This window comes from Anomaloglossus baeobatrachus, chromosome 2 (genome assembly GCF_048569485.1).
Source record: "Anomaloglossus baeobatrachus isolate aAnoBae1 chromosome 2, aAnoBae1.hap1, whole genome shotgun sequence".
Taxonomy (NCBI): Eukaryota; Metazoa; Chordata; class Amphibia; order Anura; family Aromobatidae; genus Anomaloglossus; species Anomaloglossus baeobatrachus.
Window position 1 is genome coordinate 447,447,840 of NC_134354.1, and position 15,879 is coordinate 447,463,718.

Consider the following 15,879-nt stretch of genomic DNA (forward strand, 5'->3'; position numbering starts at 1 on the left):
TACCAGCTGAGAAGTGCAAGAAGCTTATAGATGGCTACAAGAATTGTTTGGAGGCTGTCATCAGCGTCAAAGGGTGTGCCACCAAGTATTAATTAGGGGTGCCTTTATTTCAGCACATTCTGTTTATTCAGTTTCTTCTTTCAAAATGCAGCATGTAAGTTGACAAATAATGTTTTATTGTAGTATTGCTTTGCACCACTACTTAAAAAATCCCGAGGATATAATTTTGGTACAATTCCATTTATTTCTGAAGATATTGTACAGTCTATGAAAAAAATGAAGGGGTGCCAATAATGGTGAGCAGCACTGTACACCTACTTTGAAAAGACAAACTCTAGATAGGACACTGAGCACGTGCACTTAACTTCTTTGGTCGACCATGGCAAGGCCTGTTGTGAGTGGAACCTGTCTTAATAAACCCCGGTATGGTCTTGGCCACCATTCTGCAGCTCAATTTCAGGGTTTTGGCAATCTTTTTTATAGCCTAGGCCATCTTTTTAGAGAAACAATTCTTGTTAGATCCTCAGATAATTCTTCACCATGAGGTGTGATGTTCAACTTCCAGTGACCAGTATGAGAGAGCATATGCGATAACACCAAATTTAAGGCTGAGGCCACACGAGCATTATTGCGACAAAATTATATAACACTCTGCTGGAGTGTAAGCAGAATATTATGGGAGTGTCATGCCACGGTGCTGCGATCCTGCGCACACACACAAGCAGCACAGCCTCGGAGGAGGGGGCCAGGCGCTGCTGAGAAGAGGGAGGGAGTAATCTCCTCCATTGTCAGCTGATGTATATATCGCACTGCACTCGCATTACACCGTTGTAATGCAAGAAAATTGCGATGTTTCTCTCGCACCCATAGACTTGTATGGGTGCAAGTGAAACCGAATCGGATTCCACCCACAGCGTTCTGCGACTGTTTTCTCGGTCCGATTACGGCTGAGAAAAAAAATTGCTCATAGGAGCCCCATAGAGTAACATGGGTCCGGGTGTAATGCAATTTTTATCACATTCCACTCGCTCCATTTAACTTGCCTTGTGTGCTTACCCTAACACATCTGCTCCCCATTCACACCTGAGACAAACTACTAACACTAATGAGTCACAACACCAGGGCAGGAAAATGGCTATTTGAGCACAATTTGGCCATTTTCACTTAGGGTTGTACTCAGGGCCGGATTATAGGCGGGGCAGACGGGGCTTCAGCCCAGGGGCCCCCACCACAAGAGCCTCTGAGGGGGCCCCCACCACCATCTGTGTGTCCGCCATTTTATTAATGTTGCAGTGGTTCAAGACTGCACTGTACCTTTAAGGTATTTCAATCCCGGCCATCACTGTGCTGCAGACACGCCCACTGTACGTTGTGTGGGCTGCGCCTGCCAGGATGACGTCACCGCGCTGCTGTTTCTTCCTGCCGTAGAGGAGCTTGTGGGAGGACCGGAGGTCTCAGTGGATCCCGGTAAGTATGAGGTCATTAATCATGGTGCCGGCCGGGCAGGAGGCTGCAGTGAGGAGGGAGCAGGACGCCGCTGATAACTCAGACGGGATTCCATAGTGTCAGCGGCCACTCTGCTCGGGATCAGTGTGAGTTATTGCCGGTCGCCGGAGTCTGAACTGCTGCAGATCAGGTCGGGCTGTCAGTGCCGGTTCATCAGCCTCATCCCTCCCCTGCAATAACTCACACTGATCTCCAGCACAGACATCACTACACAGAATCCTGCACTGATCACATCTGAGCCTGCAGCACACATTACACTATATGGCCCATATTACATATAGAATATGTTACATCCTGTCCTGTAGGCCCAGGTGTGATCAGTGCAGGGGATTGTATATCTGTGCACATGGTATACTACATCTAGCGTACAGAGAGAGTAGTGTGATACACTGTGTACACACATCAGATGGTATATAATAATGTGTATATTCTATAGCATCTGGTGTCTGTATCACAGTATATTGTGTAACAGTCATGTATTCTCCTGTACACTGTACAGGGGCGTACCTTTGGGGGGCATGCGGCATATTTGTCCCTGCACAGTAATAAGGGGGCACCATTAAAAAGTGTGAGGCAGCAGTATGGTGGGAGAAAATTGTAAGTGGAGAGTATTGGTGGAAAAAAGTGTGAGGGACATAGTATAGAGACTTGGTAGTGGGGGGGGGGATAAGAAGTATAGAGAAGGGGCAGCATGGTGGCCAGTGTGAGGGCACAGTATGCTGAGGAGGGGGAATGTGAGATGGTGGTACAGTATAGTGACTGCATAGTGAAGGAGGTAGACAGTATAGAGAAGGGGCAGCATGGTGGGCTTTGTGAGGGCACAGTATGGAGGCACAGTATGCTGAGGAGGGGGAATGTGAAACTGAGGTGCGGTATAGTGACTGGGTAGTGAAGGAGATCGGCAGTATAGAGAAGGGGCAGCATGGTGGCCAGTGTGAGGGCACAGTATGGAGGGCACAGTATGCTGAGGAGGGGGAATGTGAGACTGAGGTGCAGTATGGTGACTGTATAGTGAAGGAGGTAGGCAGTATAGAGAAGGGGCAGCATGGTGGGCAGTGTGAGGTCACAGTATGGAGGGCACAGTATGCTGAGGAGGGGGAATGTGAGACTGAGCTGCAGTATGGTGACTGTATAGTGAAGGAGGTAGACAGTATAGAGAAGGGGCAGCATGGTGGGCAGTGTGAGGTCACAGTATGGAGGGCACAGTATGCTGAGGAGGGGGAATGTGAGACTGAGGTGCAGTATGGTGACTGTATAGTGAAGGAGGTAGACAGTATAGAGAAGGGGCAGCATGGTGGCCAGTGTGAGGGCACAGTATGCTGAGGAGGGGGAATGTGAGACTGAGGTGCGGTATAGTGACTGTATAGTGAAGGAGGTAGGCAGTATAGAGAAGGGTCAGCATGGTGGGCAGTGTGAGGGCACAGTATGGAGGGCACAGTATGCTGAGGAGGGGGAATGTGAGACTGAGGTGCGGTATAGTGACTGTATAGTGAAGGAGGTAGGCAGTATAGAGAAGGGTCAGCATGGTGGGCAGTGTGAGGGCACAGTATGGAGGGCACAGTATGCTGAGGAGGGGGAATGTGAGACTGAGGTGCGGTATAGTGACTGTATAGTGAAGGAGGTAGGCAGTATAGAGAAGGGGCAGCATGGTGGGCAGTGTGAGGGCACAGTATGGAGGGCACAGTATGCTGAGGAGGGGGAATGTGAGACTGAGGTGCAGTATGGTGACTGTATAGTGAAGGAGGTAGGCAGTATAGAGAAGGGTCAGCATGGTGGGCAGTGTGAGGGCACAGTATGGAGGGCACAGTATGCTGAGGAGAGGGAATGTGAGACTGAGGTGCGGTATAGTGACTGTATAGTGAAGGAGGTAGGCAGTATAGAGAAGGGTCAGCATGGTGGGCAGTGTGAGGGCACAGTATGGAGGGCACAGTATGCTGAGGAGGGGGAATGTGAGACTGAGGTGCGGTATAGTGACTGTATAGTGAAGGAGGTAGGCAGTATAGAGAAGGGGCAGCATGGTGGGCAGTGTGAGGGCACAGTATGGAGGGCACAGTATGCTGAGGAGGGGGAATGTGAGACTGAGGTGCAGTATGGTGACTGTATAGTGAAGGAGGTAGGCAGTATAGAGAAGGGTCAGCATGGTGGGCAGTGTGAGGGCACAGTATGGAGGGCACAGTATGCTGAGGAGGGGGAATGTGAGACTGAGGTGCGGTATAGTGACTGTATAGTGAAGGAGGTAGGCAGTATAGAGAAGGGGCAGCATGGTGGGCAGTGTGAGGGCACAGTATGGAGGGCACAGTATGCTGAGGAGAGGGAATGTGAGACTGAGGTGCAGTATAGTGATTTTGGTACTGAGGGTGAGGGCAGTATACAGAGGGGATTGCATGGGGAACAGTGTGAGGGCACAGCTCAGGAGGAGGAGTGTGAGGAGGGGGCACAGTATAGACATTTGGAGGTATAGTGGGTACACAATGTAGAGGCCTGTGTGAAGAGGGGGCCCAGAACTGAACGAATAGGCCATGTACCGTAAGAATGACATTGTGTGGGTCATTTTGTGCAGGGAGCACAGTGAAGGGCAATTATTTATTCAGACACACAGCGTAGGTCATATATTTATATTTAGGAGCATTATAATCATTCTGCTATTTATTTTAAGGGCATAATGTCGAGATGTGCTGCAGAAGACCCGGGAGGTCTGCAGAGGGGAGCTGTAATGTGAAAAGTCATCATGACGTCTGGACAAGATGGAGAAGAAAGAATAAGATGACTCCGATCAGGGAAGATGTCACCTACAAGGTACCCGGATGTAACTGTATGTGTGTGAGGCCCGTTTCACACGTCAGTGAAAAACACTGACGTTTTTCACTGGCGTGTAAAACACGCACATGTCCCTGCGTGTGCTGTGATTCACGGCACACGTGGGTTGTAGAAGTGCAATCTGGGCTCCGTTCTCCGTGGCCCGTGATTGCACTTAGAAATCAACTCACCTGTGCCCGCTCCCGCTGTCCATGGAGCTGAATCCTCCCGCGGTGCAGCATCCGGCCGGCGGTGACCCCTGCAGCAGCTGCTTCCGGGTCGGCTGTGTCGCGCATAATGAATATGCGTGACAGTAATCAGCCGGCTTAGAAGCAGCAGGGAGAACGGGCTGCAGAGAGCGCAGCTGAAGCCGGGTGAGTTAAAATGTTTATTATTTTAAATGCACGTTTTTTTCTGGCACGTGTTTTACAGACCACACCACTGCGTGGTCCGTGGTCATCAGTGATGCCAGAAAAAAATGGACATGTCTCCGTGCAGCAATCACGGACACGCGGGTACGCTGTGAAAAATCACTGACGTGTGAGTAGACCCATTCATTATAATGGGTCTGCGTATGTCAGTGATTCTGGTACGTTTAAAAAAAAGCACAAACGTCCCAGAATCACTGACGTGTGAAAGGGGCCTGATACTCAAAGCTTCTCATCAGGACTGTGGTTCCTCTATGGTCCAAAGTCTGATGAATACTGATAACAACTCCCAGCATTTTCTTACAATTGTTAAGGACATACTGGGAGTTGTTAATTCATGTGATACCAATGTATATGGGGATGTGACATTACAATATATTGTTGTAGTAAATTTGGTACTGTAGTCATGTATTGGTGGTTCTGGTGATATATTCGTTTAGTGATGAGGGTGCTAGTGATGTATTTTGGTATTGCTTTTGGTTCTGGTGCTGTACACTGTGTGCAGAATTATTAGGCAAGTTGTATTTTAGAGGATTTTTTTTTATTATTGATCAACAACTATGTTCTCAATTAGCCCAAAAGACTCATAAATATCAAATCTTAATATTTTTGGCAGTTGGAGTGGGTTTTTTTAGATTTGGCTATCTTAGGAGGATCTGTTTGTGCAGGTAACTATTACTGTGCAGAATTATTAGGCAACTTAATAAAAAGCAAATCTATTCCCATCTCACTTGTTTATTTTCACCAGGTAAACCAATATAACTGCACAACATTTAGAAATAAACATTTCTGACATGCAAACACAAAACCCAAAAAATTAGTGACCAATATAGCCCCCTTTCTTTCTGATGACACTCAGCAGCGACCATCCATAGATTCTGTCATTGCTTGATCTGTTTACGATCAACATTGCGTGCAGCAGCCACCACAGCCTCCAGACACTGTTCCCAGAGGTGGACTGTTTTCCCTCCCTGTAGATCTCACATTTTATGAGGGACCACAGGTTCTCTATGGGGTTCAGATCAGGTGAACAAGGGGGCCATGTCATTATTTTTTCATCTTTTAGACCTTTACTGGCCAGCCATGCTGTGGAGTAGTTGGATGCATGTGATGGAGCATTGTCCTGCATGAAAATCATGTTTTTCTTGAACGATACCGACTTCTTCCTGTATCACTGCTTGAAGAAGTTGTCTTCCAGAAACTGGCAGTAGGTCTGGGAGTTGAGCTTCACTCCATCCTCAACCCGAAAATGTCCCACAAGTTGATCTTTGATGATCCCAGCCCATACCAGTGCCCACCTCCACCTTGCTGGCGTCTGAGTCGGAGTGGAGCTCTCTGCCCTTTACTGATCCAGCCTCTGGCCCATCCATCTGGCCCATCAAGAGTCACTCTCATTTCATCAGTCCATAAAACCTTTGAAAAATCAGTCTTAAGATATTTCTTGGCCCAGTCTTGAGGTTTTATCTTATGTTTCTTGGTCAGAGGTGGTGGTTTTCAGCCTTCCTTACCTTGGCCATGTCCCTGAGTATGGCACACCTTGTGCTTTTTGATACTCCAGTAACGTTGCAGCTCTGAAATATGGCCAAACTGGTGGCAAATGGCATCTTGGCAGCTTCACGCTTGATTTTCCTCAATTCATGGGCAGTTATTTTGCGCCTTTTTTGCCCAAAACGCTTCTTGCGACCCTGTTAGCTATTTGCCATGAAATGCTTGATTGTTCGGTGATCACGCTTCAAAAGTTTGGCAATTTCAAGACTGCTGCATCCCTCTGCAAGACAGCTCACAATATGAACTTTTCAGATCCCGTCACATCTCTCTTCGGACCGATTCTGCCAAAGCAAAGGAAGTTGCCTAATAATTAAGCACACCTTATATAGGGTGTTGATGTCATTACACCGCACCCCTCCTCATTACAGAGATGCACATCGCCTGATTTACTTAATTGGTAGTTGGCTCTCAAGCCTATACAGCTTGGAGTAGGACGACATGTATAAAAAGTAACATGTGATCAAAATACTCATTTGTCTAATAATTCTACACACAGTGTATTTATGTACATTTTACTGATTCTGATCCTGTACACATGTAGCAAGCCATAATTTGTAAAATTACATGACCGCAAGGGTTTCTACATTATGTTAGTAGCATTAAAGGGGTTGTCCAGGTTTGTGATGAAAGTTTCTATGTGACTGCAGACTTCTGAATCCTCAGTGTGCACACTGTCAGGACTCTCCGATGCCAGCAGTGAGAGCTTGAGGGCATGTAACTATTGAGTGAGGCTGCAGACGTCTAATTTGAATGTGGCCGGAAGTAAGCAAATCGCATACTTGCAGTCCCATGACTACTTGCTCATGGCACGGGAAAATCATGACAGTGTGCAGTCCGCAAGCTGTGAGAATTCAGAAGTCTGCAGTCATATAGGATAACAACAAATTTTCCTTGTCGACCTGGACAACCCCTTTAATAATAAAAGTAAGCCCCGTAGCATGCCCAATCCAACAACCTGTAATATACTCAATGTAAGGATTTAGCTCTGCTTGCTAATTCCAGAAGTGGTCACATGACCACTTGCAGGTCATTTTAATACTTTGAGTCACAATTAGCTTCTCTTCCTGCTTCTCTTTATGGGCTGTAGTATTTCACTGAACATTGAGAGAATTAGGAAGAGCAGCTCATCGGCACGTGTGAAAATGGCGTATGAGTGGTCACATGACCACTACTCAAACCGCATAAGCCGTGTATAGAAGGGGGCGCCAAACTGAACTCCTACTCCATGGACAGGAAAACCTAGAGCCACCTCTGATACTGTGTATGGTATACCGTGTACAGACATCAGCTGCTATGTACTACTCCGGAGATAATACAATAGAGAGCACATTAGTATTTTTAGCAACCATTGCTGCCAGTGAGAACTTTCCCTTTCTGTAATTTTACTATTCCATGGCTGTCTTAACATTGGGATCAATAAAAAAAATGTGAGTAACTTTCTGTTTATAAGTGTAAATGTGAATGTGGCAGAACAGGATAAGATCCATGCTCAGTGGATTTATTTCTAAATGCTACGGTTCGCGCTCTACTGTTATGGCTAAAAATGTTAACGTTATGGGGCCCCCACCAGATTTTCTGCCCAGGGGCCCCCACCAACCTTAATCTGGCCCTGGTTGTACTCACTTTTGTTGCCAGTGGTTTTGACATGAATGGCTGGGTGCTGAGTTACTTAAAGGGCACACCAAATTCACACTGTTATACAAGCTGTACATTGACTACTTTACATTGTATCAAAATGTCATATCTTCAGTGTTGACCCATGAAAAGATATTTTATATTTACAAAAATGTGGGGGTGTACTAACTTTTGTGATATACTATATATTGTTGTACAAAAAAAAACCCACTATATCTAAATTATAACATTCTCTATTTCTGTTTGCTTCCAAAGCCACTGAAATAATATGCAAATTGCCTGCATACCTGGATGGACAGAAGATTCCACAATGTCATGTAATCACTAGCATCAAGCCAAAATCAGTGGAAAGCAGCGAGAAAATGGAAGAACTCTATAAAGAAACGCCAGACCTACAAATGGACTTAAATAATTGTCCCTCCACCATTCCAAACAAACTGGAGAATGGCGTCGCCCAGCTAATAACTGCAGAAGCCTGGAATATCAATCCTTCAGGTTTGATGAAAAAAACACTATCCCCACTTGTGACTGTGCCAGCTGCCCCGGTACTTACCCCCTCATCTGATTCCCAAAGTGGGGTAGCACTAAAGGTTGCTGCAACTGTTCTTCAGCCTATTTGCTTGGGCGAGAGCCCTGTTGTGTTGCCAATACATTGGCAGGTTGCTGGCAGCACATCACCCCAAACGAACACAAACAGCAGCACACCTTATGTGGTAACAACACAAGGTCCTGTTCCACTGCCTGTTCTTTTGGAGCAACATGTTTTTCAGCACTTGAACTCCCCATTAGTGTTGCCTCAAGCACCCCCATGCTCTGGACCTACCATCCAAAACCACCTTTTTCCTGGAACTACTACTACTATTGGTCAGTCACAACTATTAGACCAGAAGACTTCCAGTCCAGTACAAGAAACTGTACTTCCACCAGTTTTTCACACACCAGGCTTTACAGCTGTACTACAAGATTTGTTTCCACCATCAGGATTAGGAACACCCTCTCCTTGTCATTCATCTCCAGATTTTTCATCTGCTAATATAAACTCTGTCCCCCCTCCAGGCTTCAGCTCTCCTTTATCCCCTTTAGTTCCTCCTGCCACCCTTCTTGTACCATATCCAGTCATTGTTCCCTTACCAGTGCCTCTGCCTATACCAATACCAATCCCAATACCAGTGCCACAGACTGAAAAAGACTGTAAAGGAAACGTGGACCCTCCTAAACCCAATGCAGAAATTCTTAAGAGTTGCAAAGCCACCCAAACCACCCCCGAGAAGGAAGAAGTTAAACCTTTTGAACTCACAGCAAAAACAGAATTTCCACAGTTCCATCGACACTCTGTCATAAAAATAAATAACGAAAACGAAGCTCTTGATCTTTCAATGAAAATAGAGCCCACAATTAATATCAATGATACAAGTACAGCAGTAATCCAGGAAGATGGTGTTTTAGATCTGTCTGTCCCTGTGCACAAGAGATGTACAAGCACCAGTACTCAAGCTGGCACATCTACATCAAGTATATTACAAAGTGACCCTGTGGGTCCTTCTACAGGTAAGAAGTTCCTTGCCACATTTAACCCATCCTTAATCCATAATGAGCTGACTCAGAAACATGACAGTCGAGTAATCTGTACCAACACCGCTGAAGTTTTACGCCAACAAAAATGGATTTCAGAGCCAATCAGTAGAGCGAGTTATGAGCCTAAAATGTCCAACAACATTGAGCTGGTGAGTAGCTCCCAAACAGCAAAAGTCATTGTTTCGGTAAAAGATGCTGTTCCTGCCATATTTTGTGGCAAAATAAAAGGCCTTTCCGGTGTCTCAACAAAAAACTTTTCCTTTAAGAGAGATTTGCCGCAGGACTCTGTGCTGCAGGGCTACGATGTGAAGAGTCATGCAGAAGTGAGGGAAAATGCTGATGCTTTACGAAAGCCAGTTAAAAACAGAAGCATGAAGATAAAGAAAGTGAATTCCCAAGAGATACATATCCTTCCAATCAAAAAGCAGAGACTTGCAGCTTTTTTTCCGAGGAAATAATATGCGGAAGTAATTTAAAAAGCTGTGGAAATACTACTACAAAGATGAAAAGGATACTTATGCCATCTTGTTAACGCGAGGATTACAAAGACATCAGGTTTTTTTGTGATTAATTTTGTAGAGGAAAAACCTCTACTTTACCTTTAAGAAGAAACTTTGTAATTTATTACGGTTGGGAGGGGGATTGGGCAAGACTAAAGGTAACTTGCTACAATATCTATGGGGTTTTTGTAACTTGTAATGGGCCACAAAACAACTTATTTTTGAGCAAATTGCACATTTTATGCAGCTTTTACTAGATTGATGGGTTTGCCAGAGCTGTTTTTACTGCCAAGATTTGCTTATATGCGGTATTTAATATGAATATGCATATTTAAAATAAATGTCTGTACGTGTTCACGATTCCCTGCTTTGTGCCTGTGTTACATTACCACATATACACAAAATGTATATAGAACATGCTCTCCTGGTAAGTGTAAGCAGAACAGTGATTTTATGGTTTCTGCACATATATAACCATCCGCACCTAGCGTAACAGATAGGGGCAGCTGAAAAACTATTTTGTATCTACTTTTTAACAAACAGCCATAGGGCTGAAAGTAGTCTTAGTAGTTTTTTGTACAGCTCTAGCCAGAATTCGGCTTTTAAATAGCTTAAAACATTGCAAAATGTTTGCACAACTCACAGCAACATCTGTTGTTTTTACGCCAACTTTTTAAATAGTGGGCGAAAATTAGCCAGTGACAAGTTCAAGCAAGACCAATAAAAGTGGGTGAATTTTGAGAGGTAACCTGTGCCAAATCATTAACCCCTCCAACCTGAGCCTATTTTCACCTTCATGGCCTGGCCATTTTTTTTCCAAGTCTGATAAGTGTCACTTTATGATGTAATAACTCAAATGCTTCAACATATCTAAGTGATTTGGAGATTGTTTTTTCGTAACATATTGTAGTTTGTGATGGTGGTAAATTTAAGATGATATTTTGAATTTATTTGCAAATATATCAGAAATTTGGTGAAAATGTCGCAATTTTGAAACTTTCAATTTTTATGCCCAAGGCCAAGAAAAAAGGAAACAAATCCAGCGGTGATACAATTTCCATAAAATATAGCTTAGCGGTGATACAATTTCCATAAAATATAGCTTTTATTCATATGGACCAGGATGACTGCCGCCGAAACGCGTAGTCTGTGATGCTACCTGTGCACATACCTCCACCCTTGTATATACATTGTCAACTTTAAATAGTTTTTTAATGAAGTTTTTAATAAAATCTATAGTTTATGGAAATTGGATCATTTCTGGATTTTTTTCTTTTTTTTTGGCCTTACCCTGTGGCTGTTGCTTTCACCCCCTATGCGGGATCCTCCAGACAAAACATCAACTATTATACCACAGGGGGAAGGTAAGCTGGCATTGCCACAGATTTTTTTTCTTCTTAAATGAGAGAGTTATGTCACACAAAACAGTTAATAAACATGTCTATTTTACATCAGCTCCATCATTGAAACATCATTTTTTTGTTAGGAAGTTAGAAGGGTTCAAAATTTATCAGCAATTTCTCATTTTTCCATCAAAATTTACAAAACCATTTTTTTAGGAACCACATCATATTTGAGGGGCCAGAAAATTCCCAAAAATGACAATTATAAATTCTGTACCGTTCAAACTGCTCAAAACCACATCCAAGATGTTTATTATCTCTTCAGGTGCTTCACAGGATCTAAAGCAATGTGGAAGAAAAAAAAAAAATGAAAAAATTACTATTTCCTACAAAATTGTTCTGTAGCCTCAAATTTTGCATTTTCCCAAGGGTAACAAGAGAAAGTGCGATGTAAAATTTCTTGTGCAACACCAATACCCCATGTGTGGTTCCAATCTACTGTTTGGGTGTACGGCAGGGCTTGGAAGGGAAGGAGTGCCATTAGAATTTTAGAGCGCAAAATTGTCTGGAATAGATAGCTGATGTCATGATACGTTTGGAGAGCCCCTGATGTGCCCAAAACAGGGAAAACCCCTCACAAGTGACTACATTTTGGAAACTAGACCCCTCATGGAATTTAGATATTTAATGAGCATCTTAAACCACCCAGGTGCTTCATAGAATTTTATAACGTTAAGCCATAGAATGAAAAAATATATTTTTACCACAAAAATGTTGGTTTAACCCCAAATCTTTCATTTTCACAAGAGTAACAAGAGTAAATGCAACATACAATTTGTTGTGTACTTTCTCCTGAATGCGCTACATGTGTGGAAAACTATTGCTTGGGCGCTAAGATGGGAAGGGAAGGAGGGAGATTGTACAGGGAAGTACCAAGCGAGCGGCGAAAAGTAAGGGAAGGGGGGAGATTGTGACCCCTGACCAAACCTACAGGTGGTCCCGGAGGTCCCTCACCACTCTAGATCGGCTCTGCCCATAGGTACGGAACCTGATACCTGACCCTAGGTATCCCTATTGCTGGACCCTAAATAGGGAACGGATGGGATAAGCTCTTTGTCAAACCCACTAAGCACTAAAAGGAGGACACAAGGGGGGCACACTGGGGAAAAAAGCATGAACTAATTATCCACAGATGACACACGATTCTACAGATAAGAGCAAGCCAGCTACTTGCAACCAGAGCTAGAATGAACTGAATAATATCACCAGTCCGGGGGGGGGTGGGTATTTAAGCACCAAGAGAATACAGCAGCTGGGTGGAAGGCGAGCTCCTGACGGGTCCAAAAGGAAGAGAGTTGAAAATCCAGCAGGAAAGCTACCTATTTCAATTAATACAGACAGCAGGAAAAATAGAAAATCAGGGAGCATTTTGCACATCCAAACACTGTGACCTTCTATAGTGTGAGACTGTGACCGGGGTTATCTATGACGGCCGGTATGTCTCACCCCGGTTGTGCTCACTCCATGATAGAAAATAACTCCACTCCAGGGTTAATCCTGTTTCCCTACAGGCTTAAGGAAGGGTTAAAAGGAAACAGGAACGAGGGCAGGTGTGCCGGGTGTGAGGGAGTGATCACATCTCCCTGAGTTCTCTGCCGGAAAGGCACATATGTACTATTGTGGACTTTGCTTTGGATAATAAACCGTGTGCTGTGAACCTTGGTGCCTGGATCCCGTGTCTTCTGCAGCGCAGCCGACGACGCTACCTCACATATGGTGGAGAATTGGCGGGCATGCCAGCCCGGTGAGGTGTAGCATCCATCCCTGGTGACCCAGCAGCGCATGTCCTGGATTCGAGCGGCTATACTACAGCCCAAACCCGGCGACGCCATGGAGGACATACTAAAGCATTTGGCTCAGGCTAATGCACAGCAGCAGCAGACCAATGCACACATACTCCAATCCTTGAAATCGCAGGAACAAAGACACCAAGAACAGATGGTTCTCCTGGCCAAGTCGATCCGTGCCGGACCGGCAGCAACAACCCCGGGATCGGGTGACGACGGCAGCGTCCGGAAAGCGGTGAGACAAGCGTTGCAAAAGATGACCCCGGGGGATGATGTGGAAGCGTTCCTAGCGGTGTTTGAGCGGGTGGCCGAGCGGGAAAAACTGCCGACCCCCCAGTGGGCTGAGGTATTGTCGCCCTATCTGACGGGGGAGCCCCAAAAAGCGTACCTGGACCTCTGTACCGAGGACGCCTTAGAATATGCGACCCTGAAAGCCGAAATACTTGCTCGGATGGGGGTGAATACCTATGTACGGGCTCAGCGGGTAAATCAGTGGTTCTATGAGGAAGCCAAACCCGTACGCTCACAGGCCTATGACTTGTTGCATCTCGTAAAAAAGTGGTTGCAGCCTGACACTCTGAGCCCGGCGCAAATGGTGGAAAGGGTAGTTGTTGATCGTTTTGTGCGCACCTTACCCGTCACCATTCAACGGTGGGTAGGACAGGGCGACCCAAGTACCCTGGACCAATTAGTGGGCCTGGTAGAGCGGCATGTGGCTACGCAGGACTTGATACGGGACACTGAGACTTTGCGTACCGCCCGTCGGTCCGGCCCCTCCAAGCCTAGGGCCAAGGACCCACCGCTGACACCGGTGCGGGAGTCCGCTACCGTCCCGTCTGAGGCCGCACCCTCCGTCCCTGAGGTCCGGAAAACTATGTACCCTAAACGACAACTCGTCAAGGGGGTGTCCTTCCCTATTAGATGTTGGCGGTGCCAGCGGGTGGGGCATATGGAAGCCCAGTGTCCACTCACCACGGAGCCCATGGATTGTGGGGTTACCCGGCGGGGTTCAATGTATGCTCAGGTGGTGTGTACCGCTGACCTGGTCTACCCAGAGACTGAGCCCCACTTGTGCCAAATACAGGTGAATGGATGTCCGGTTACAGGCTTGTTGGATTCCGGAAGCTTAGTGACCCTTGTGCGATCAACCCTAAGGGCTAAAGTAAAGGCCACAGGACGTACCGTGGGGGTGGTTTGCATACATGGGGACCGCCGAGACTATCCCACGGGGATAGTCACCATCACAGCACCTTGCGGTCAGGTGCAACATGAGGTGGGACTTATTAATACTCTTCCCTATGATGTGATCCTAGGAAGGGATCTGCCCTATTTTTGGACTTTATGGAAGGGACCTCCTAAGTCCCCTCAGATATTGGTCAGTCCGGGACCTGAGCCCTACAATCCTGAATCCGGGACGCCTGCCGTAGGGGTCCCCATGATAGGGACAGAATGTGAACCTGATAGGTCGCCCCTAGAGGTATTGGCAGGAGAGGCTGAGACGGTCGAGCCCATCCCGGAGTTGGAGGCGTCCCCGGATACGTTTGGGACAGCCCAACTCCAGGACCCTACATTAATACATGCCCGGAGTCGGGTGACAGTAGTTGACGGGGTGGCACAGCTGCCCGGTGCCCAGGTAAGGTACCCCCATTTCGCTCTTAAGCAGGATTTACTCTACCGGGTAGATGAAGTACGGGGCGTAGGGGTAGAGCAGTTGGTGGTGCCCCAGCCGTATCGCCGGCGGGTCCTCGACTTGGCTCATAAACACCTGATGAGTGGTCACCTAGGGGTCAAGAAAACGCAGGAGCGAATATTGCAAAGGTTCTATTGGCCCGGGGTCTTTGGGGAGGTAAAACGGTTCTGCGAAACCTGCCCGGAGTGTCAGCTTACCGCACCCCTTACCCACTTTCACAGTCCGTTGGTACCGTTACCCATTATAGAAGTCCCTTTTGAACGGATAGGGATGGATCTGGTGGGGCCCCTCGTAAAGTCTGCTCGAGGGCACCAGCATATCCTAGTGATCGTCGACTATGCCACCCGGTATCCAGAGGCGATACCTCTCAGACATACTGCGGCGAAGCTTATAGCTCGGGAGTTGTTTGCTGTGTTCTGCCGGGTGGGGTTGCCCAAGGAGATCCTTACGGATCAGGGGACCCCATTCATGTCTAAAGTGACCAAAGAGCTATGCCGGCTACTCCAGATCAAGCAGTTGCGTACGTCTGTGTATCATCCTCAGACGGATGGTTTAGTGGAACGATTCAATAAAACCCTGAAAACCATGCTCAAAAGGGTGATTTCCAAAGACAGGAAAGACTGGGATATGATGCTTCCCTATTTGATGTTTGCCATACGAGAGGTGCCACAGGCATCAACGGGGTTTTCGCCTTTTGAATTGTTATACGGGCGACATCCCCGGGGATTGTTGGACCTGGCAAAAGAAACATGGGAGCAGGAGCCCACCCACCATAAAAGTGTGATTGAACACATTTTAGGAATGCAGAACCGCATAAGCGCGGTCATGCCAATTGTGAAGGAGCATTTACAGGAGGCTCAGGCCGCGCAAAGCGGCCGCTACAATAGACAAGCCACCGTGCGGACCTTTAAACCCGGGGATCGGGTGTTGGTATTGATCCCCGATGGCTCCTTAAGGTTCTGCAATGACTTTAGGAGATTGAACGAAATATCCAAGTTCGATCTCTACCCC

General features: G+C 46.4%; 1 protein-coding gene across 4 annotated transcripts in view; it reads left to right on the forward strand.

Annotated features, from left to right (window-relative positions):
• Positions 1-15,879, forward strand: part of RAI2 (retinoic acid induced 2) — a 175,857-nt gene that overhangs the window by 131,759 nt on the left and 28,219 nt on the right. For 3 of the 4 annotated variants that reach the window (XM_075334201.1, XM_075334199.1, XM_075334200.1), the window contains exon 2: positions 8,169-10,348. The exons of the other annotated variant lie outside the window; for it this stretch is intronic. In XM_075334201.1, the coding sequence (XP_075190316.1) occupies positions 8,276-9,946 (1,671 nt within the window). In that variant the 5' untranslated portion in view covers positions 8,169-8,275 and the 3' untranslated portion in view covers positions 9,947-10,348. Of the gene's footprint in view, positions 1-8,168; positions 10,349-15,879 lie in introns of those variants that run through there. 4 annotated transcript variants of the gene reach the window in all.